This window comes from Bombina bombina, chromosome 2 (assembly GCF_027579735.1).
Source record: "Bombina bombina isolate aBomBom1 chromosome 2, aBomBom1.pri, whole genome shotgun sequence".
Taxonomy (NCBI): Eukaryota; Metazoa; Chordata; class Amphibia; order Anura; family Bombinatoridae; genus Bombina; species Bombina bombina.
The window spans coordinates 626888979-626914029 of record NC_069500.1 but is presented as its reverse complement, the minus strand read 5'-3'; the positions used below and the strand labels follow the sequence as shown (position 1 = coordinate 626914029).

Here is a 25051-nt window from a genome sequence, read left to right as displayed (position 1 = left end):
TATGGATAGAAGTATGTATATCTCGGAAGCCCTACGCCAATTGAGTGACACTACATCCTACAAGGCCACAGGTAGAAATCTTACTCGACTGTTCCAGGATAAACTAAGGTCTCTCTTGGATGATGCCTTACACCATGGTATAATTAATTTTCTGTATGTTGCAAATCCAGTGGTCCCTATCTTCCACCACTTGCCCATAATCCACAAAGGTTTAGATGATATTAAAGGGTCGACCAATTGTTGCAGGTATAGGGTCATTGTTTGAACATGATCCTATACCTCATTTGAGATTTCTTTTAACTTCTCTTATATTCTTTATATAGTTCGTTTTTAAACATTGTTCAGTATAATCCTAATAGAGGAGGTTTTAAAAAGGACTGCTATATTGTGTCATAAGACTTGCCATGGTTGAATAACAGACACCCAATCCAATGAGAGCTTAAGAACCGGGCCCCTGGAGTAAACACCCAAAAGGGCGGAGTTTGGTCTGTACATACGGGTATAAAAGTCTGCAGTCCGGACAATCCTACAGCACATTTGTTTGTTTTGAAAGTATCCTCTTGATAAAGCCCGACGAGAACCGGGGGAAACGCGTTGGGGTCAAATAGTGGAGACTCCTACATAAGGACTTCATCCACACCACTGTATCACGGCACTGACGATCAGAACTGAACAGCTGAGGGCAGGGAGTCCGGAATACCCGCCGCAGGTTGCATCCTGTCATTGCTTGAACTCCAGCTGTCACTTGTATGTGATTTGGCGTTGTGTGGACACAGATTTACTTTTAAAATCTTTGAGTGTATAATAAAGGCTTAATTTATTTATACATCTGGTGAGTACAATTTTATATAGCGCTTTATACTGTTTCAAAAGAACTACACTTGAATCCTTTCTTTTGCGCTTCATTTTTTTTATGTCATATGCTGAACCTAGTGGAGACTGTGCAGGTGGTGGAGGGTATGAGCTGGTTGACAGTAGACGTCATTGCCCTTTACACCTCGATACCTCATGCATTGGGATTAGAGGCTTTGCAGTTCTTTCTGAACTTGTTAACACATTTTGAGGATGAGACTAAGGAGTTTATTATTAGAGCAACTAAATTTCTACTTGAGCATAATTATTTTCTTTTTGAAGGAACATATTATGTCCAGATGAGAGGTACGGCTATGGGGGAAAAATTTGCCCCCTCATATGCCAATTTATTTATGGGCTGGCTTGAATACAAGTACTTATTTTGACATATGAATCCCTTCTTAGAGAAAATATTACATTATAAAAGGTTCATAGATGATCTTATTTTTATAGGTACATTTACTAAACACAAAGATAACTCTTTTGTTGAGTACCTGAATACGTGTATTCCTGAAATACAATTTACCTATGAATGGCAGAAAGAAAAAACACATTTTTTTAGATATGGAACTTACTATTGACTGTGAATTGAAAAAGATATAAACCAATGTCTATCATAAACCTATTGCAGGTAATTTTTTACTTCACTCATTAAGTTCACATCCCAAACATGTATTCAGAGGAATAGCAAAGGGACAATTTCAAAGGACAAAGAGAATTAGTTATAGAGAGGATACTTTCTTCTCGGAATCTGTGTCTCTACAAGAAAGATTGAAAAGTCATGGTTACTCGGCTGGTGTTATCGGCCCGACACTCTAGGGGTTCAAAAGATCTGAGACCTACATTTGTAACTACATACTCTATGCAATACTATAAATCTGTATCATTAAAAAATATTTACCCATACTATATGGTGATATACTCAAAGACACGGTGAAGGGTGGATGTAGGTTTATATACAGTAGGAATCTTACACTGGGTAATATGATCTCACCCAGTCAGTTACGTATCCCAAAGAGTCCCAAAGAGTCAAAGTTCATGGTTAGCACACAATGGAACATATAAGTGTGGTAAGAATTGCAATGCTTGTGAGGATATCAGAGTGGGTCCAGTTTTAGATCCTATGTGACCAATGATATATCTCATAGGATGCACATGCCACAAATTACAGTATATTGGCATGACGACCTGTGATGTCCATACAAGAATACGAGAACATCTGGGATATATCAAAAACAGTATTTGTTGCTCTGAACTAGCGAGACATTTTATTGAAATCCATGATGGGAATGTGTGCAATTTCGAAATGGAATGCAATTGAAACCATTAAAGGGCCCCCTAGGGAGGCGATAAGTGGCCTTTCCTAGCAAGACAGGAAGTTTATTGGATAAACATAATGTGTATCCTTATCCCTAATGTTTTTAATTCAGAGAACGATATTATTAATTTTTGGGAATGAAATATCTCTTTAAATTAATCGCTCACTCATTTCTGATGTATATGACTATACAAGCAAAATTATTTTTCTACATTATAGCATGAGTTTCTTGGAAGGGGGATCTTTCTTTAAAACTTGGTGAATTATATTATATATATTTATAGCTTAATGTTGAGTTGTTTTAGCATTAATATGTACTAGGGCTTTATCTGCCTCTATATGCCTATGCAATAACTCAAGAGCTTTAATCCATGGCATTTTGATCCCTGTATGAAGGGGCTATTTATAGAATGTTTAATTTTGGAACTTAAATTGGTGTTAATATCAACTTACTATTCTTCAGACTTCTATCTAAAACATGTGAGCTGTGTTATACCATGTCTATCTCATATGACTGAGCGCTGTATAGCATTACCTTATATTATATCATATAGTTTCCACATATGTTTATTTGTATGCATGCATTGAAATAGTTAAAATTGTTCCTTTCATATTTAGAGGAGGGGAAGGGGTGTGTGTGTGTTTTTATTAGCCAATGGGTAACATTTATACTGTTTAAATAAGTGTATCACCTGTATTAACGTATGGTCTATGATTACGGCTACACATTGCCGAAACGCGTAAGGCTGTTATATTTCCCTCTTTTCCCTATGACTGAGATGGTACCCGTGTGTTTTTTAACGGTTTCAAATTAAAGCTGTGACTTTTCCTAATTCCCTTTTGAGAGGAGTTTTTCTTGGATTTATTTTTTCTAGATGCACACTCCCTAGCTTTTCTTGGGACAAGCATCCTGACTGGCTGCTTTAAGTCTCTTTACAGTTGGGTGTGAATACTTAGGAGATTTGAGGTAAAATATCTTCCTTTTTTACATAGAGATGTTCAGGTGATATTTTCTGGTCATTTTTTTACAGCTATGCTGCATCATTTTCAAGTGATTTAACATTTGGTATCATGTCCCTTTAAGTGATGAATTAACCAGACTCATATCTTAAGAAATAGTACAACTATCACTAATGCATATACATCACTTAACCATCCATCCTCATAAAAGATATTTCAACCTAGAATTAATTGTGTTAGCCTTTTATATTTAACATGTACATAATGTGGAATAAGTGGCTGTCATTTTGAATTCCTGGAAATAAATTGTTTCTGTCTTGAAAAGTCTACTTTAAATACCTAAAGGGACAGTATACACCAATTTTCATTTAACTGTATGTAATAGACACTACTATAAAGAATAATATGCACAGATACTGATATAAAAATCCTGTATAAAACAGTTTAAAAACTTACTTAGAAGCTCTCAGTTTAGCTCTGTTGAAAAGCTTAGTCTGGGACACCCACTGAAAGTGATTCTATACCAAAAAGAGAAGACCCTCCCCTTTCCTCTGCATATGAAAATACTTTTTCTTCATAAACGGGAAGAGTCCACAGCTGTATTCATTAATTTTGGGAATTCAGAACCTGGCCACCAGGAGGAGGCAAAGACACCCCAGCCAAAGGCTTAAATACCCCTCCCACTTCCCCCATCCCCCAGTCATTCTTTGATTTTTGTCTCAAGAGGTTGGCAGAGAAGTATCAGAAGTTTTGATAGTCTCTTATGGAGGGTAGTACTCTTCAGAATGGGACTGGAGTTTTAAGTAGTACTATCAGCCTCTCAGTGAGAGCTTGGATGAAAGTTAGAGTCCGGAGATGCAGGGAGAGTCTTTCTGCGAAACTAACCAGACTCATGTTAACAGCTCCACCAGCAATCAGTGTTGACAAGTTTCGCTGCATGCTTTCTTCTCTAAAATCCATTTTAGAAGCGATGCTACTATCTGTCACACTTGAAGGCCCGTGTTCCTGTTCTACGGCGTAGATTCCGGTAAGATCGTTTCATTTTACTTTTGTCATACTGTAATACAACTGTTTGTCCGAGAGGGGCTACAACCTTTCGGGGATAACTTAAACACAGTCTCCTTTGTATCTTGGAATCAAGGGTTAATATCTCCTGAGGGAGGGTTATTGAACAGGAGGGTCTTTAATCATGTTTGTTATGTGATTCTATCTGCTAATGTGTACTGACACTTAGGCTCATGGCTTTTTTGGAACATAACGGCCTATGGCAAGTGATGCGGCCTTAAGGTTTGGCGCGCTCCTTCATGACGCTTTTGCTCTCCATTTCTGCATTCCTGACTGTGTGGCAATGGAAAAATTCTGGTTCGCTGGTGTCTGGGTCCTAGGAGGTGGTGAGTGCCCCAGCCATTGGGGTTGTAGGGTGCCGTTTATATTTTTATTATTGGTCCATTCTTTCAATATCCCAGTTATGGAGGATTCTGATTTTTTCGAGATGGATGTCTCTGATTCAGATTCTACTTCTTGCGAAGAATATGAATTGGCATGGGTGAAACATGCTCATCAGTTATGTTTGGAATGTCGTTTTAGAATGCTCCGTTTCTCTGGATCAGGGAATCAGGGGTCCACTGAGCCAACCGCCTCTGGGGATGCTGTTTCTCATGAGGCGCATTCCCTACAACCATCCCTTACTACGCATGCAGGTGACCCAAATGCTGCTTATCTTTCTCTGGAAGATGGCTTGTTTCCTCCGGAGGTTACGGCACGGTTCCGCATAGCCATATCCTTGGTGCTGGTGCATTTACATCTCCCTGGAGTGTGTTTACAATATTGTCCCTGTTCTGTTAACCAGGGCTCATCAGGCGTGATATCGCCTGGTCCAGTTCAACCTTCTGGAGGAGCGAACGTCCCTGAGGCTTCAGTGGGACAACCTTCGGGGCCAGGGTCCTCATTTGCCCCGGCGGAGGTAAGTTTTGCCTTTCGTTATAGACTGGGGCTGTGTTCAGTGTTCTACTGAGGCATGTTTTGGCACTGCTGGAGGATCCCACTCTTAACGGGTTGGGGGATTCTCAGTCTTCCTCTTCGAATGGCATGCACGATTAGACATAGGGGATGAAGTAATATTCTTATCGACTTCTTTATTTGAGTATCTTTTCCAGTTCTGAGCTTGGAAGTATCAGATCCCTGTTGGGCAGGTCCTGCAGGGGTGTCCGTTCTTCCTGGGCGATAACCTGCGGGTTTCCCTATCTTTTATTTCAATCTGGTAAGGATGGATTTTATTTGATTTTGAAGCTCACATTTGTTATTATATTTCTTTTGGAAATTCTCTGTAATTGATACTCACAATTTTGTGATCGCTCTGTTACTTCTATAGACGTTTTTTCAAGAGTGAGGACATGTATTTGTCCTATGTTTGTCTGTTTTTTTATCTCTACCTTCTAGGGGGTGACTTGTGTGGCCCTTTGCTTCAGGCTGGTCCTGACTGGGTACAGATCCTTCTGTCTTTGATGTCTATATCAGACATGTGGTGCCTGTTGTGTCTGGCTGGTCCAGCTGTGGCGCAGAGTGGTTTCTCACTACTATTTGTGTTGTTTTCCTTGTTCTTCATTACAAGTTACAGCTAGCATTCTAAGAGAACACAATGGTCCTTGGTTTGCTTTGGGGAATGGGGGATTGTATTCAGTCCTCATTGGTCTTCTGTGATCCGCTGTTCCCCAATTTCTGTGGGAACTAGTGTACTCTCCTCCCTGTAAGAGGTTGGAGGTTCGGAGGATTTTAGGTCCTTTCATTCCGCCAGCTCCTGGTGGACTTGCCTTCTGAGGCTTCCTTGGGATTGTCCTTTTAGTATTTGTTCCCTTTATTCTCTTCATTCGGGTTATGGCTGTCTGGACCTTGTCCATTTTTTCTTGGCAGTTTTTGTCCGTTTAAGTTAAGAAGTAGGGGGCCTTATGGCTCTTTCTGCTTCCGGGAGTTAGTCGTTTTCCATATCGGTGACGATAGACTGTGTTATCTCCTTCTTTCCACTACTAGCTTTCACTTCGGATCTTCCGCCAGGGCTTGGGATGCTCTGCATTCTTATCACTGGGTGTGGTCTTGTGGAAAAATAATCTGAGAGGATTATGGAGATTAGTCTATTTCCAAACTCTTTTTTTGGGTGACTTTGTTCTCATAATTATTCTCTTAGCCTTGGACTTCGGGAGTATTGTCCATTGTGCCTTGAGCTCTATAGTGGCTGTGTGACTTTGTCATTGCCTTGCTCCTTTTTTGGTAGGGAGTTTGTCTCCTACAAGCGTGTTCTCTTCCCTTTTGGCCTTGGAATTTTACGAGTGAGTCCTGTACCTGTTTTCCGGGTTAGCCCGGATCACATTCCCTGTGATGTCTGCTCTGCTTCAGACCGGAAGGGATATGTGGCATAGTGGTTAGCTCCACTGCTTCAGAAGCAGACGGTTGTGGTTTTGTACCCAGGCAAAGCTCCTGCTTTATAATCTGATGTGTGCTTCTGGTGTCAGCTATCCTTCCAAAGCGGAAGATTTTCCCCTCGGGGTATAGTCTGTTTTAGAATTACCCGGGTCCAGGGTTCTTGTCACTAATGCTTCTTTGGATGTTTGGAGACTTATGTTCCTGTGGACTGTTCAGGACATGGTACTTGTCTCTGATTCTTCTTGGAAGGTATGGAGATTTTATGATCCTGTTGGACTGGTTCGGGATGACCCAGTGTTGTCAGCGGGCATCTGTTTGCCCTTACGGGAAGTGTGTGCTTCCTTTTTGGTGAGGGAGTTTGTCTCAACAGTTGTGTCCAGATGATTCATCTCTCGGTCCCGGATTTTGCTCAGGCTATGGCCTCCTCATGTCATTGTGGGCATGTGCGCTGATTTTTTTGTCTGTTCTCTCTCCTTTGGGGGGGGGGGTGGTTGGACTACCTCAGTACCATCTGGTGCTCAGAGGTGGGTTTTTCCTCTCTCTGGAGGGTTGTTTTCCAGGAGTTCGGAGCAAGTAACTTTTATTTATGTTATGCAGGCAGCATACTGCGGCTTGGTGGGTTGTCCTGTTCTGACTGTTGGAAAGTCTCCCTGTTGAAAATGACAGGGTTATTGTGCCAGGACTTCCTAAGGGGGTCTATTTGCGCTTTTTCTATACAATGTTCTAGGGGGTCCTCATTGGGAGTGCCTTTAATTGTGGAAGAGCAGATTGGGTTGGCACCCGAGCTCTATTGGGGGGGTGAGCTCCTCTCCATTTTCCAGGCTAGTTAGCTCAGTCAAGTCTAGTTCCTTTGGTCTCTAGCAAGGTTATGGACTTCTGCGGGTCATTGTCTTTGGGACTTTTTCCTTTTTTTTCTTGGCTTCGGTCAAAGATGGTTTTTGTTGGGTAGGAGTTTTTCAGGCTTGGTGCCATCAGGATGGGCTGCCTCTCGGTACCTTCCCGTTTTAGCATTCAGTGTCCTCTATAGCTTGAGTATTGTTTTCCCAAAAGTAATAAATGCAGCTGTAGACTCTTTCTGTTTTTATGAAGAAAAACTTAAATTATGCATACCTGAACATTTTCTTTTCTTCAGACGGAAAGAGTCCACAGCTCCCCGCCCGCATTTTTCTGTGGGGCGTCTGTTATTTTTGTTCTTCTGTCACTTTTTCACCCTGATATATCTCCTACTGTTCTTTGTCCCTCAGCAGAATGGCTGGGGGATGGTGAAAGTGGGAGGGGTATTTAAGAAAATTTGAAGAAAAGAAAATGATCAGGTAAGCATAATTTAAGTTTTTTACACAAACAGGAGCTAGCTGGATTAGGTATAGATCAGTATACTTCTAAAACTTTGGGCTTGGTTAGGAGTCTGAAAATCAGTGCAATGTTATTAAAAATAAGAAAACTATACATTTAAAAAAAAACAAAAAAAAACTCTGTATAGGCTATATAAATGGATCATCTACAAAACAGTAATGCAAATAAAAATCTAGTGTATAATGTCCCTTTAAGGGAAGTATTGATAAAATGCATTTCTTTTTCATGAGTTGTCAAGTCAATGCAATGTTAAAATGGGGACCTTGTTTGTATTGCATTTCTGAATCACCATGTGCAATGATTGCAAAGGTCTGTGTTAAAAAGGAGAAACTTGCCTGTAGGTTTTGCATTATAAACAATGTATGCAATTAGTGTGAAAGTCAAGTCAATGCAATGTTAAATGGAAAACATTGTTGCTAATTGGTTTGGTTTTGTAGTACTTAAAATAACATTATAGTTCTGAAATCTGTAATGGCGTTTGGATGACAGATATGAACAAAGTTGCTCTCGACTCATATACATTAAAATGGGACCTTTATTGTATCTGCATGAGCCAAAGTAGAAAATACAAAAATGTTTCAGACTTTAACTAGGTCCTTTGTTGTATTTTTTACTTTGGACCATGCAGATACAATAAAGGTCCCTTTTTAATGAATATGAGTCTGGAGTAACTTTGTTCACTGATGACCCTACACGGTAACGGCTGACCTTGTACTCCATGCCTATGAATAAAACAAGTGGTGCTATTCCTTACATTTTGGTTTAAACGACAGATCACATGCTATAAAAATGACACTTAGTGGCTGATTTATCAATGTCTGTCCGACATGATACTCTGTAGCGTATCATGTCCAACAGACATCGCTGAATGCCGACAGCATACGATGTTGGCATTTATTATTGCACAAGCAGTTCTGATGAACTGCTTGTGCAATACCGCCCCCTGCAGATTCACAGCCAATCGGCCGCTAGCAGGGGGTGTCAATCAGCCCGATCATAAAGGATCGGGCAGATTGATGTCCGCAGCCTCAGAGCAGGCAGACCAGTTAAGGAGCTGCTTCATAACTGCTGTTTCCCTTGATAGATCGGCCCCTATGTGTGTGTATATGTACAGTATCTCACAAAAGTTAGTACACACCTCACATTTTTGTAAATATTTTGTTATATCTTTTCATGTGACAACACTGAAGAAATTACACTTTGCTACAATGTAAAGTGGTAAGTGTACAGTCTGTATAACAGTGTAAATTTGCTGTCCCCTCAAAATAACTCAACACACAGCTATTAATGTCTAAACCATTGGCAACAAAAGTGAGTACACCCCTAAGTGGAAATGTCCAAATTGGGCCCAATTAGCCATTTTCCCTCGCCTGTGTCATGTGACTCGTTAGTGTTACAAGGTCTCAGGTGTGAATGGGGAGCAGGTGTTTAAAATTTGGTGTTATCGCTTTCACACTCTCTCATACTGGTCACTGGAAGTTCAACATGACACCTCATGGAAAAGAACTCTCTGAGGATCTGAAAAAAAGAATTGTTGCTCTACATAAAGATGGTCTAGGCTATAAGAAGATTGCCAATACCCCAAAACTGAGCTGCAGCACGGTGGGCAATACCATACAGCGGTTTCAAAGGACAGGTTCCATTTAGAACAGGCCTCGCCATGGTCGACCAAAGAAGTTGAGTGCACATGCTCAGCATCATATCCAGAGGTTTTCTTTGGGAAATAGACGTATGAGTGCTGCCAGCACTGCTGCAGAGGTTAAAGGGGTGGGGGGTCAGCCTGTCAGTGTTCAGACCATACGCTACGCACTGCATCAAATTGGTCTGCAATGCTGTCATCTCAGAAGGAAGCCTCTTCTAAAGATTATGCACAAGAAAGCCTGCAAACAGTTTGTTGAAGACAAGCAGAGTAAAGAAATGGATTACTGGAAGCATGTCCTGTGGTCCGATGAGACCAAGATAAACTTATTTTGTTCAGTTGGTGTCAAGCGTGTCTGGTGGCAACCAGGTGAGGAGTACAAAGACAAGTGTGTCTTGCCTACAGTCAAGCATGGTGGTGGGAGTGTCATGGTCTGGGCCTGCATGATTGCTGCCGGTACTGGGGAGCTACAGTTCATTAAGGGAACCATGAATGCCAACATGTACTGTGACATACTGAAGCAGAGAATGATCCCCTCCCTTTGGAGACTGGGCCGCAGGGCAGTTTTCCAACATGATAACGACCCCAAACACACCTCCAAGACGACCACTGCCTTGCTAAAGAAGCTGAGGGTAAAGGTGATGGACTGGCCAAGCATGTCTCCAGACCTAAACCCTATTGAGCATCTGTGGGACATCCTCAAATGGAAGATGAGGGAGCGCAAGGTCTCTTACATCCACCAGCTCCGTGGTGTCATCATGGAGGAGTGGAAGAGGACTCCAGTGGCAACCTGTGAAGCTCTGGTGAACTCCATGCCCAAGAGGGTTAAGGCAGTGCTGGAAAATAATGGTGGCCACACAAAATATTGAAACTTTGGGCCCAATTTGGACATTTACATTTAGCGGTGTGCTCACTTTTGTTGCCAACGGTTTAGATATTAATGTCTGTATGTTGAGTTATTTTGAGGGGACAGCAAATTTACACTGTTAAACATTCTGTGCACGCACTGCTTTACATTGAGCAAAGTGTCATTTCTTCAGTGTTGTCACATGAAATAATAATAATAATAAAATATTTACAAAAATGTGAGGGGTGTACTCACTTTTGTGAGATACACTATATATATATATATATATATATATATATATATATATATATATATATATATATAATGTAAAATAATGTAAAATGTATTCTATATATAGAAAGAGTAGCTTTATAGAGATAAAGTCTCTGTCCAGCTTGCTTGGTTGACAAGCATCATGTACCAATTACTGAGTCTTGTGTCTTGTGCATGTGATCTGGCTTAATTACTTTACAAAGCATCTAGTGCAGTTATGCAAGTTGTGCATGAGATACAAATATGTAAGCTCTCTCATCATTGTAAGTTATTTGACATATCCATAAGGAAATTGTCAAATTAAGTAGTAATTGTATGTAAGTTTTTAATTTTAGAAAAAAATATGGGTTTTCAATAAAAAAAATTTTTTTTGCTGAAGTGCAGACATCCTGGTAGTGTAACAAATGTGAAACACTGCATAACAAGGGTTGTAAATTCAGCTTCTCTTTATTTCTGGCTAACTAACCTGGTCTCATCCAAGATCATTTTAAAAGCTGGCCTGTTAATGAGTCTTGAGTTCTACAAGAACCGTGTTCTTGACACACACCACATTTTTGTTTTCTAATTTGTAGATTTCCTGCAAAGCATTGCTTGATGGGACTGGTTTTGTTTTAACTAACATTTCTGTACCTTACTTATAAAGCTCATCATTAATATTTATATGTATACATTGTTTTGGGAGTAAATATGATTGGTTTCTGTTCTATCATGAGGGAGATATTCTGAAGTGAGATTAAAGGCCCCTTGAGGTGAAGAATTCCATAAGACAATAAAAGGTTCATTTTAACAGTTAACCTTTTAGGCTTACTAGTATTGCATTTGTTTTATGGGTTAATTGTTATTGTCATTGTTATTAGTAAGAGCTAAAATTAAAAACTTCCCTTGATTTGCTATCTTAAAATGGTATATCCTATGGAATTTTTGTTTCTACATAATTCATTGTTAAAATGTATGTGAATTATTGTTTGTAAATTATTTGATTATCTTGTAATAAACCTTTAGGTTTGGAGGTCTGTAAGTTTTCCCTAGTATTGACAGCCTGATACATAATAGTCAGATTAATTTTTCTAGTCACACGAAAACTCTCTATTGCAAGCATATTTTTAGATATTCAATATTTTGTACACTTACCTCAATACAATATATATATATATATATATATATATATATATATATATATATATATATATATATATATATATATATATACATATATATGTGTGTGTGTATATATAATTAAGTAATAGCAATAATACTATTTATTTATTTTAAAACAGACAACAAAAGGCCTATATAGCTACACAGGGTCCCTTGGCAGAAACAACAGAAGACTTCTGGAGAATGCTATGGGAGCACAACTCAACGATTGTTGTCATGTTGACAAAACTTCGAGAAATGGGCAGAGTAAGTGGCTTTCATTCTACTCAAATTAATTTTAGTTTAAAGCATGTGACAAAAAACAGGCAATTAAGCCACTCTTTTTTTTTTATACTTTTCACCATAACATTTTGTTTAACATGCATCCTAAATACAATGCTTTATCAGCACTTCTACTTATGCATTATGATTGCTAGTTATCATAACTCATTGCACAAATAATTTTTATGGGATAATCATTAACATAGAAATATATCCAAAATCATTGGAAATTGATAAAAGACAATGATAATGTGTGTTAAAAAACAAATACCTTATACACAATACACAAATACTTGGTGCTTGGTAAGTAAGATATTTTATATAAAAAATGTATAAATATTAGTTGCACAAACTATAGCATAATACAAAAGACTAAATTAAGTAGCTACCCTCTGAAATTTAACAAGAAATACTCTGCAAATACTTAAAAACAGTTTTCATAATTCATAATTAAAATATTTTTACATTTTAAAACGTCTAATATATAAAATATATTTCTTTTATTTAATAGCTCATTTCAATTTGCACACAAAGATAATATTCAATTATCAAATGTTCCCTTTTTGCAACTAAAAGGAGGTATTTTGCAAGGTACTGCACAAACAAACAAAAAAACATAGATGTTCTTGTGCTAGACAAAAAGCACTTTTTGTTTTTATTTGTGCTTTGCACGTCTTTGTCCACCTTGTCATAGACAGCTTTGGCAGTTTTCTTTAAAAGCCATTAAACTTTACAAAACAGAAGATAGAAAAGAATACAACCATGATTGACCTCTTGAGTCGTCAATAACCGGCCTAACTTTAAATGTCCACCTAACCCAAACCTCAATTATTATACATTGCAAATAAAACACAAGACAACATCCTTGGTATAAAAAACTGGCCGCAGCTCCTTTATTAAATATATAAATAAAACCTTTTAATATTAAATAACCATTTTAAATAAGTGCAAATAACATATCGCAATAACAACAACATCTGTAAACATAAGATCAAGCGGTGCTAGTTCAAATATTTTTTTCCAGTATGGCCGTCAAATCCCTAGACACAACCTTATTAAAGATTGAGTCCGTTACCTTCTTTAAAACCTGACTCTAAGAGAACCCCTTGTCCCTTGAGACGTTTATAACAAGCATTCCACCCCGTGGGAATACAAATGTATTGGCCATAACCCGCTGACTTTCAGCGAACTAGCACCCCCGCCAACGACTGGTCTGAATCTGTTCAGCCCAGTCCCACCAAAACCCCGACAGTACTTAAAACCTCCTTGAAATCAAGGATAAAGAGCTGCAGGCCAAACTCGTTAAGGTGCACACCATCAGGAAGATAAAACTCCCGACGCCCAACCTCCTCCAAATCATGATGATGAACAACCAATCCCCCAAGCCTCTGAACAAAGGTGCCAATCAATTTATTGACCTTACACCTACTCCTATCCAGCTTGACAGGATCCCAAGCCGCCCCGCACACGAGACGTGGCACCATATCAGACCACAACACTTTTAGGGATGGATATAAATCCGACAACCTCCTCAGATCCTCAGTCGTTGCCCGAAGCATGGACCACCAACACATAAGGGTGTGGATAACTTTTACAGTAATCCTCAATCATCAACAGCAAATGATCCCAACGAAGATCATGCACCCCAAACCACCGCACATCCCAATCAGATCTGGAAAGACCTAACTGCAGACCATCAACCCTCTGCGAAGCTGCCCTTCAGGCCCAGTAAATGAATGAGTTGCCAAAAATCCACATCCTTTTTGTCTTGAAACCTACAATACAAGAACAAGAGAACATAATAACACCTCAAACCCTCAGGTCGGGACGAACATACAATTGATAACAACGGGACCCCCACCTACCAATGTTCTGAACCACACTCTCATGAAGACCCAAAGCCGAGGCCTCTGTAGCCTCCCCAATCCGAAAGGAATGAGACCCAAAATCCATAGGAGACAAACCCAAACGCCCCAATGCCTTTGATAAGACCGCCCGAAACTGAAAATGAGACAAAGATCTGCCATCCAAATGCAACATCAACGAGCCCTCAAGCAAAAGATGTCAGCGTAAGTATTCCCCCAAACAAACCCAAGAGCATACTGCCAACCCACTTGGAAACAAAACAATTAACCTGCCCTTACCCACCTGATCAGTCTTACTCCATCTTAGGAAAAGCTCTACTCGAGACACTGACCGAACAACATCGGAAACACCCAAACCACCAGAGGACCACCTACTCCTACTCACCAATTCCGAGATATGGAAAGCCCTGAAAAAAGCCAACACAAACGCTAAACGAAAAAGGCATACCTCAAAAACAGAGGAACAAACCTCCGGCAAAACCCGCAAATATGCAACAACAGCGCAAAAGTAAAAGATCTCCTACAATCAAAACTCCTTCCACCTCTTTTAAATCCCTTCAAAACCTGACAAACACAAAATTATTTTGTAACATACGCCAGGCCTAATAACTTAAAGCAAAAAGCCAAAGCCGCTAACCGCCGGTCCATCCCAGAAGGGGAAACACCAGAACACCTCCAAGACCACATCCACTCCATCAAACAGTCAAGGACCTTGGAGCCCTCCTGAGCTCCCCACTCCAACAACAGGACCAGCCACTCCCGCCAAACTCTTTCATAAGATGCCCAAGTACCTGGAGCCAAAGAATTCATCACCACTCGAGACAGTCCTCCGTTCCAAGCTTCCACAGATGTGTGGGGAACTGGCACCTGAACTGATCTGCCCCTGGAGCCAACTTTTGAAACCTGCGCCACTGAAAACGAGAGAGAGAATTGGCTATAGAATTATTGACGCCAGGAATATGTTTTGCCCTTACAAAAACATTCATCCTCAGACATTTCAGCACCAATAAACACAACAGTCGCAACACCGGACGTGATGAAGAAGACAAAGAATTTAGTGCAGAAACAACACCCATGTTGTCCGTAAAAAACACCACAGACCTGTTAACCAGAGATTCCTCCCACACAAACAGAGACACCATGGGAACAATTCCAGAAAAACTAAATTACGAACAAGCTCACTGTCAAACCACGCACCTGGCCAAACAGCCGCAAACCAGTGACCCTGGAAATAAGCACCAAAACCATGCCCCCCAGCAGCATCAGTCACCAAACCCAATTCATCATTAGAAACTCTAATCCCCTCGATCAAGCTAGACCCGTTAAAATCTGAAAGAAAAAGCTCCCAGACTACCACGTCATCTTTTAGGTCCCGAGACAAACGCACAAAGTGATGCGGTTGCCTAACCCCAGCTGTGGCCAAAGATAGCCGTCTGCAGAAAACCCTACCAATCGGTATAATGCGACAGGCAAAATTCAGTTTGCCCAGCAAGGACTGGAGATTCCTCAAAGTCACCTTTTTTAAAAGCAAAAACTGACCAATCAACAATAGCAAGTCTTGAACTTTATCAGTCGGGAGCCTGCACTCCATGCGCTCCGAGTCAATGGTAATGCCAAGAAAATTAAGCACCGTTACCGGACCCTCAGACTTCTCCAGAGCTGTGGGAACACCAAAATCTTCTGCCACAAGATAACAAACATCACGCATATGCCCACATGCTTGAGACTCAGCTGGGCCGACAAACAGGAAGTCGTCAATATAATGCACAACCGCACCACATCCCAAATGGACACGAACCACCCATTCCAGAAAAGTGCTGAAACACTCAAAGAGGGAGCAGGAAATGGAGCAGCCCATAGGCAGGCAAAGATCCACAAATAAGAACCATTAACACAACAACCAAGCAAATCATTAGATGAAGGATGAACAGGCAATAACTGAAATGCTGCCTCAATATCAATTTAAGTTAGCAACACAGACCTACCCGCCACCCTAACCAGGCTAACAGCCTGATCGAAAGAGGTGTACTTAACTGAGGCCAAGTCATCTGGAATCCCATCATTAACAGAAAACCCTTTAGGGAAAGATAGATGATGGATCAAGCAGAACTTCCCCTGCTCCCACTTCGGAAAAACTCCCAAAGGATTCGCAAATCAGGCAAAGGAGGCACTGCAAAGGGGTCAGCCATGCGGCCCAGTGCAACCTCCTTACCAATTTTTTCAGTAACCACCTCCGGCCACTGACAGGCCGACTTCAAATTACCCCGAAAAACACACTGACCCCCTTGAGAAGGGATAACAAAACCAAAGCTAAAACCATGTAGCAACAATGCTGCCTTCTCCCTACAACCCTTTCCCTAGCGTACTTGACAAGCCACGGCTCCATCGCGCCGACCCTTACTGGGGATACCCCCTTTTTCAGCCGGCTCAAGGATTCCCCCTGACTTTCCTTTTCGGAAACACTTGAAAAAGGGGTGGGAACCCCCACATCCCGAGCACTCATGCCGGAATTTACACAACGCCCCCCACCTACGAAACTTCTCATTAAAGGCAAAACAATAGCCCTTTTTTCCGCTAACCCGGAGGTCCACCTGAAGGTTGACCGCCGGTTCCAGGTCAAAAGGGCTGAGCAGCCCAAAGAAGAGTCATGATCTTCAACCACAACCCCATACCCCGATCATCCCAATGCATAGAGGGCTTAACTGATAAACGTTGCCAAAACGTTTCATCATAAGCCCACCAGGCCATACCCCCATACATTCTCTGAGCCGCCACTATTTCATCCAGGTAACAAAACAATGCCGCACCCTGTTCAGGAAACTTCCCCCGACATGACACTGGCATAAATCATGAAAGCCTGGAACCAATTAGTAAATGTTTTCGGTAACTTCCGATAACGTCTTTTACACTCATCCTCTTCCTTCTTGACGAATCTTTCTTAGAATCCTCAGGGATTTTGAAAGACTGGTCCAGAGGCGAAGTGAAAAAAGCTTGAGAAATTCCCGCTTAATGATCTTATCCTGAAGCTCAACCGTCAAGTGCATACCTAACGGCCCGATGGACATTGCCGTATCCGCCACCTTAAGCTCAGCCCCACTAGTTACTTTCTCGACAACTCCATCTGCCGAAACCACCAGACCAGGAACCTTGCTACCAGCAGACTCACCCACCGGAGTACTAATTGCTGCCTCCTTTGCCAAAGAGGGGGCCAAGGGTGATCCCTCCGGGGGGACCCACACCTTCACTACAGCCCTTTCCCACAGGCTCTCCATGCCCCTCCAAACGCAACAACAATTCCCGCAACCCAGCCAACAAAGACCCTGACACAGACTCGCCGCTAGAAACTCCCACACAATCTCGTACGTACTTCCCACCCCCAGCAGACCTAACCTCCATCTCACCTGAACTGGCCTCTGCTGACGGCTGGAGGCTGCCGACGATGCTTTCACCCAGAAGCCTCGTAGCTGTGCTGACCTCCACCAAAATCCCGGCAACCACGCCCCGTACATCCGACTCCAACTGGGGTGGTCACCATATCACATTCTGCAAAACAGGAACACGTGAAACCATGTTCAGGGGCAAATAACCACCCCTTCTCCCCCTAGATTGGCTGAGCCTGCCATCCGTAGCAATCCCTCTACCTCTTTTTGGGGCCATCACCCCAAGATCCCCAGACCCCAGAACATCAGATCCTGGCCTCCTATGTGTTCTTCCCCTTCCTGCCCCAAAATGACCCCCAGGCCTACGTGGTCATTCACCAAGTGACCAGGCACCTCTAGAGGTGGCCGTAGATGTCGACCCTCCCCCATACCAAGGCCCCTTGGTACCTCCACCTCTTGAACCCACCTGAACAGGACCCCCAGACCAAAGGACTCCATCATCTGGCTCCAGGCAAATGGATTCAGTCCAAGAACCTTGCAGACCAAAGGATTCATCCTCCCGGCCATCAACGACATCCAGAACACCCTGAGAAAGGCCAGCAGGAGCCACAGGCCGTTCACACCTCTGCTCAGATTCTGCAAAAGAATCAGATACACGTGACAAATGACCCCCCCTTTCAAACCTTCAGGACCATGGATCCTCTTGCCGGAAGTATCAGGAGCTGTCCCGCCCTTGCGTGCAGAAAAACTTGCATACCCCAGCACAGAGGAGTGAATGAGGGACCTAGAACTATGGGCCTCAGGAGAGGGAGGCACATAATCATCACCAGAAGAGGGAGACAGACATAAGGCCATGCCACCCAGGGGAGGGGACTTCTCCTGTACATCCTTGAACATTTCCTCGAGATCACCCTCAGAATAAATTTCTTCCTCCTCCCCCAAAAAACTAGCAGCCTGGCTCACATTAGCGTCTGAAGATAAACACAGGTGACCAGGATTACCCCCAGAGGCCTTGTCTGCAGCCTGAACCCCCTCCCCACTGGATCCCACAACATACACTAGGCCCTCATGTGTGGCCAAATAAACATTACGGCCTTGATTCCCCCCATAAGCCTTGTCCCAAGTTTGCCCCCTTTCAGCCCTGGATCCCACAGCAGAAATCTGCCCCCCAGCCATGGCCGTATGATCAGCAGGGCTCCCTTGAATCCCCTCACGGGCCACACCCCTCCAGCCACCCCACTTACTTCCAAAGACCCACCCCCACCAACAGGCCCAGCCGGACCATCATACCGCTTCTGGAAACTCTGGACCACCTTAGCCACACCAGGCCCAACTCGGCCGTGAGCGCCTGACCACCGTGGAGACTTAACGGAAGCATCTGGAGGAGTGCACTGTTCTGGATCACCGACGCACACCAAATTGCTAGGCCCCACCTCTGCTGACGCCAGACGACCCATCGCTGCCGGGGACCCAGCTGAAGAAGAAATCCGACGACCAGGAACAGCAACACCTTTCTTCACACTAGATGGCTGACCAGAAGGCTCCGGACTCAAACAGACAGGAGGGCAAGACTTCCTAGATGACCTGGGCCTCACCGACGCAGCTTCCACAACCAGAGCACCGAGGATGGACTGGAACTGCTCCTCCAGCCAGGTAGGTCCTCTCTCCACAGCAGCCTCCCGGATGCGGCCCAACAGCTCCTCCAAGGAAGCCATCACCAAAAAGGCCAGGGCGGAAAAACAGACCAGCCGAAAAGATCCTTCTGCTACAAATTCTTTTAACAAACTGGCGCTTTTTCCCACTCCGGCCCCTTAAGTAATGGCATCCTTGCTCCACGCCTTCCTCATCACACATGGCCTAATTCCTCCGCAGGTCTATTTCCAAACATTTAAAGGGACACTGAACATAATTTTTTTCTTTCATGATTCAGATAGAGCATGCAATTTTAAGCAACTTTTTAATTTACTCCTATTATCAATTTTTCTTCGTTCTCTTGCTATCTATATTTTAAAAGCAGGAATGTAAATCTTAGCAGCCAGCACCATGGATAGCGCTTGCTTATTGGAGGCTTACATTTATCCACCAATAAGCAAGCATAACCCAGGTTCTCAACCAAAAATGGGCAGGCTCCTATGCATCACATTCAAGCTTTTTAAATAAAGATAGCAAGAGAACGAAGAAAAATTGATAATAGGAGTAAATTAGAAAGTTGCTTAAAATTGCATGCTCTTTCTGAATCATGAAAGAAAAAAATTGGGTTTTGTGTCCCTTTAAGCACACACATAAACACACACACACACACACAAACAGGGCAGGACATTTCCACTGTTCCTGGATAAGTAAGAAACTGCGGTGGACAGATGAAAAAAATTGTTGTTTTTCATATAACTATCATTGAGTGGGCTAGCAACTTTTGACCTCTAGACTAGTAAGCTTTCTCCCCTCACTAGTAATAGGGTTGCCAGGAATCCAATATTAAACCGAATAGTCCAGTATTTTAGCTGGGTGTCCAGTAAAATGTCCATTTTCTTTAAAGTCCATCAGTGTTAGCTAAGTGTAAAAAGCATCAATGCATTACACACATGGCCCAATAAAAAGTTACACTGAGCATGCTCTATTCTATTTGTTAATGGCAGCCAAATAAGGAGGAAATGGCTGTGTTACAGGCATTCATGTGGACATTAAACCAGTGCTCTATCTGTGCTCTTGGCAATCAAGGGGGTAAAATCACTACTTTGTACATCTGTTACTGGCAGTCAAAGGGAGTTCTGTTGTGAAAAATGTACATGTTGGGATAAAGGGTGGGGAGTTGGGCATTGTGTGACTGCACCTACTTCTTGTGTCCAGTCACCTACATGTTGTCCAGTATTTTTATGGAGGAAAACTGGCAACCCTACTAGTAAAGTACAGTGATATTTTTCCACCTCTGTATATAAATACATACACATGATGGAGAAATGTGCAGGTAAATGATCCCTTACCTGCTCTATGTGGAACCTATTTGTCTACTACAACAAAAAGGCACAGACCTTTTACTTTCAAAGTAAAAAAAAATAACTCTCATGATCATTTTTCATGCAAAATACAATTTAACATGTTTATTTAGCCCACTTGTATATCCTTGATAGACGTTTGTTGAGTTTATTGTTCCTTAAAGTGTAACATAACAACACTTTGCTCTTCTTTACAGGAAAAATGCCATCAATATTGGCCAGCTGAACGATCTGCAAGGTATCAATATTTTGTAGTAGACCCAATGGCAGAATATAATATGCCACAGTATATACTGCGGGAATTCAAGGTTACAGATGCCAGGGTAAGATAATTCTGTTTAAATAACCTGGAAAAGAGTATTGTGTTTTTCAGATTTACCAAATAAAAGAACATGAGCTCATTAAATATATTACATGAATGTTAAATTCATTGGCTGGATTTCAACTTCCACATCTGTGTAGCAAAGGTTTTGGAATGTGGAAATGTTGATACTGGAACGATTTGGTGAAATGGATAACTGTTCCCATTCACTTTTTTTTTTTAAACTGCTTAGCCGTTCATAGATTTTTTCATCACTTAAGCCTGTAAATATGTCTCTGTTATGCATGGTCTATAGGTCGTGTGAGCTGGAAAGGTTAATTTGGTGTGATTTAAAAACTGCAGAGCAGATAGCATTCCTAGGAATAGTCTAACAAGCTTTACACATTATGATTTCAGTCTGGCTTTGCTAACTTCTTGGAGCTATATCAGTTTATTTGTATTCTCATAAGAGCAATACATAGTCAACACTGCTGGTTCATGCTATATAAGTAACTTACCGTAACAAGATTCTCTCATGATTCAGGAATGTCAGACTTATCACATTGATTCTATTCATTTGCAGAATTTGTTTGCAGACAATTACTTTTCAAATCTAACCTATCCACTAATAAGTGTAATCAAATAAACAATTTAATGAGCCAGTTTAAAATTGTATGTTTTCTTTAATTCAGTTAATTACTAAATTTAATTTACATTAAAAATGTATTTTTGTCTATTGGTATGTAACACTATTGGGAAAGAGTAGATTCTCAACGCATGAAATGTGATGTGATTTTGAAAATGCTATACAGATGTACTGTAGCATAAGAATGTTGTGATTTTTAATTTGGCAAAAGTTTGTGAGCACAACGTTAACCCAAAAACCACATTTAATTTAATTTGAGTTTTGCTTTGCATTTTTTGTCAAACACTTGCCTATTATAATAATGCTTGTTTTGGCATCTAAAGAGCTTTATCTCACCAACTTACACAGAGAAACTAATTATTCCCATTGCTTTATATGCAGCATAGTTAAATGACTCGATTACTTTATTGGCGTTACCAGAAAATCAAGATTGCTGCAGATTTGTTTTTTAACTAAAAAATAAAAAAATAAAAAACATTTCTGTTTTTAATGTAAATGTGGAACTTAAACTAGTCTTTACTCACAATTTTTATAGCCTCTGTTGTTCAAAATGTACTCGTTAAATGGAAACTAAATCCAATTTTTTAATTATTCAGATAGAGCAAGCAATTTTAAGCAACTTTCTATTTTTGATTTAGCACCTGGGTTACACTTGCTTATTGATTAGCTGAATGTAGTCAACAAAAAGCAAGCGCTATCCAAGGTGATTAATCTAAAATGGGCTGGCTCCTAAGCTTTGCATTCCTGCTTTTTAAATAAAGATAGCAAGAGAATGAAGAAACTGATAATAATAGTAAATTAGAAAGTTGCTTACAATTGCATGCATTATCTGAATTATGAAAGAAGAAATATTGGGTTTAGTATCCCTTTAAGGCTCCACAGTTTTTTGTTTTCTAATTTTTCATGTAGGAAGTGTGAGTTGGCGGACTGCAGAGTTGAACTTTTTCAATTTCTAGTAATTGACTACTGAAACCGGAAATTTCTCTGCTCTTTTGTTCTTGAATAAGAATTTACATGGATATAGTGTGTTACATTATTTTAATATTGCTCTTACATATATATAGCTGTACGTTTAACCTCTGAAAGGGGGTTAAATACATAGATAAAGTCAGTTACAAAGCAGCAATGCACTACTGGGACCTAGCTGAACACACCTGGTGAGCCAATGTGAATAGCCACTGATCAGCAGCTAGTGCCCAGTAGTGCATTTCAGCACCTGAGTCTATCTAGGTATGCTTTAAGCAAACCATGCTAAGTCTATTTGATAATACTTTGATTTTGAGCTTTGACTTTTTAACATCTAAAATTAACTTTAATACATGCTATATTACACATGTCATACATTTATTTATTTTCATTTAGTAATTCAGAAAATAAATAGGATGTACAATTACGTTTCCGAAATGTTAAATTAAGCAGTTGCTTTGGAATCAGTCAAACTATGTACATTTGCCTAGGTTCTGGTTATCATGAAAAATTAGAAAACTCTGTTATAATGAATAATACTGTGTAGGTAATTTAAAGGGACCGTCTATTCAAAATTAAAGTTTCATGATTCAGATAGGGCATGTCATTTTATACAACTTTACAATTAACTTTCATCATCACATTAGCTTTATTCTCTTGGTATTCTTTGTTAAAAGCTAAACCTAGGTAGCTAAACCTAGGTAGGCTCTTATGCTAATTTCTAACTTTCTAATAAATGTGAAAGTTTTTCATAGCAAGAGGATGTTAGTTCATGTGTGCCATAAAGATTACATTGTACTCACGCCCATGGAGTTACTTATAAAGGGTACTGATTGGCTAAAATGCAAGACTATCAAAATAACTGAAAAAAGAGACTGTCTTAGATACAAAGCAGTCACATAGGTAAAAACTATATTAATATAACTGTATTGCTTTATGCAAACCTGGAGAATGGGTAATAAAGGGATTATCTATCTTTTTAAACAATAAAAATTAAGGAGTAGACTGACCCTTTAAATGAAAATCAATAAACTGAATACAGTTAAGAGCTTATAGTGTTTGTTTGGTTGGCTAAAGGTGAAAATTTAATTTATAAAAGTGTTGTTGCTTGTGAAAGTTAAAGGGACACTCAAGTCAAAATTAAACTTTCATTATTCAGATAGCGCATGCAATTTGAAACAACTTTCCAATTTACTTCCATTAAAAAAAGTGAACAGTCTTTTTATATTTAAACTTTTTGAGTCACCAGCTCCTACTGAGCATGTGGAAGAATTCACAGAATAAGCGTATATGCATTTGTGATTGGCTGATGGCTGTCACATGGTATGTGTATGCATTTGTGATTGACTGATGACTGTCACATGGTAAAGGGGAAGTGGAAATAGACATATATTTTAAAATTGTCATAAAACAAATCTACTATTCATTTGAAGTTCAGAGTTCCAATGCATTGTCTTGTTATCTTGCATTTGTTGATTATGGAAATCTACTGTGTTGACTGGTCCTTTAAGTTTTATACTTGCAACAGGGCTCAACAAATTTGTTCAAAATCTAGGAGCCAATCCATAAATTTAGGAACCAGAAACTTTTTGCAATCCCTATATAAAATATAATATAAAACAAGAATATAATAAATAATATAAAACAAGAAATATATATGTGAGTATAGTATATTCATAAACAAATACATATATACACAGACATACATAGGGGTGTGTGTGTATACACTCACACATTTATACATACATATATAATTATTATGCACACATTACATAATAACACAATAAAAATTGAATTTGAATTTCACAACTTCAAGGTCTAGAAAGGATCCAGCTGCATCAAGCTAATTTTTAGATGTGGCTGGTGGTGGCCAGCGGGGGAAGTGGGGCGACCCATGGGTGTCTTGGGGACTCTAAACCATGTCTTATTCTATGGCACCAGTGGCTGTCTGGCGCCTGAGGGTTTGTTGAGCCATGACTTACAATATCTTTAGAAAAATGAAAGAACAATGAAATTAGTGTTTTGTGGGCCAACATAAAGTGAGTTATTTTTACGAAGAAATGTACATTTTTATTGAAATTAAACATGGACACACTTGACGAGATGCCTGACAAAGATATTAATTTATAACTGTTAATTGCACACACAGAAAGCATGCAACTGCTCCCAAATGTAGAGAACATATATTTACGTAAGCATTATATATATAAAAAACATTACATTGACAGAGGGTATCCTATTTAAATGTTAAAGGGATATAAAAAAAGTCTGTTTCATTCTTGTAATAAAAACACTAAGAAGTGGGTTATACTTAATACAGAACATTGCAATATGTATTATTCCTCATTTTAGAAGGATTTTACCTTGCATTTCTATTCTTTCTATTTTTTACTTCAGTTGTTGTGCAAGGTCTATTACTTCCTGTCACTGCCCCACAAGGCTGGGGTCTCTACCGGAAGGTTTATGTAGCTTAATAAGACAACAAGGAAATTCTCTCACTAATGGTTAGCATGTAGAAACCTCAGTTTACAAGGTTATCAATTATAAACTGTACTGAACAAATATACAGCAAGGGGTTCAATGGTAAATATGGCGGCTTAGCAGATGAATAGATAGTCACTCTTTGCTAAAGTACATTAACATGTTTTCAAACATAAGCGCTTACCGTATTCTAGGCAGATTCAAAGCATGCATACAAAAGCTTGTTATAGGAGGGACAGGGCTCACTTGGATTCCAGTGCTTGGGGTTCCCCAATGCTCCAAATGCCTGTTGTTCTACTCGATATCAATGATCTTGTCCGATGTACCTCAGAGGTAATGCT

General features: G+C 40.4%; 1 protein-coding gene across 1 annotated transcript in view; it reads left to right on the top strand.

Annotated features, from left to right (window-relative positions):
- The window catches only part of PTPRD (protein tyrosine phosphatase receptor type D), a 666726-nt gene that overhangs the window by 590633 nt on the left and 51042 nt on the right, over positions 1-25051 (top strand). Inside the window, exons 30-31 of the mRNA XM_053702567.1 lie at positions 11937-12063; positions 20514-20639. Of these exons, the coding sequence (XP_053558542.1) occupies positions 11937-12063; positions 20514-20639 (253 nt within the window). The remainder of the gene's footprint in view (positions 1-11936; positions 12064-20513; positions 20640-25051) is intronic.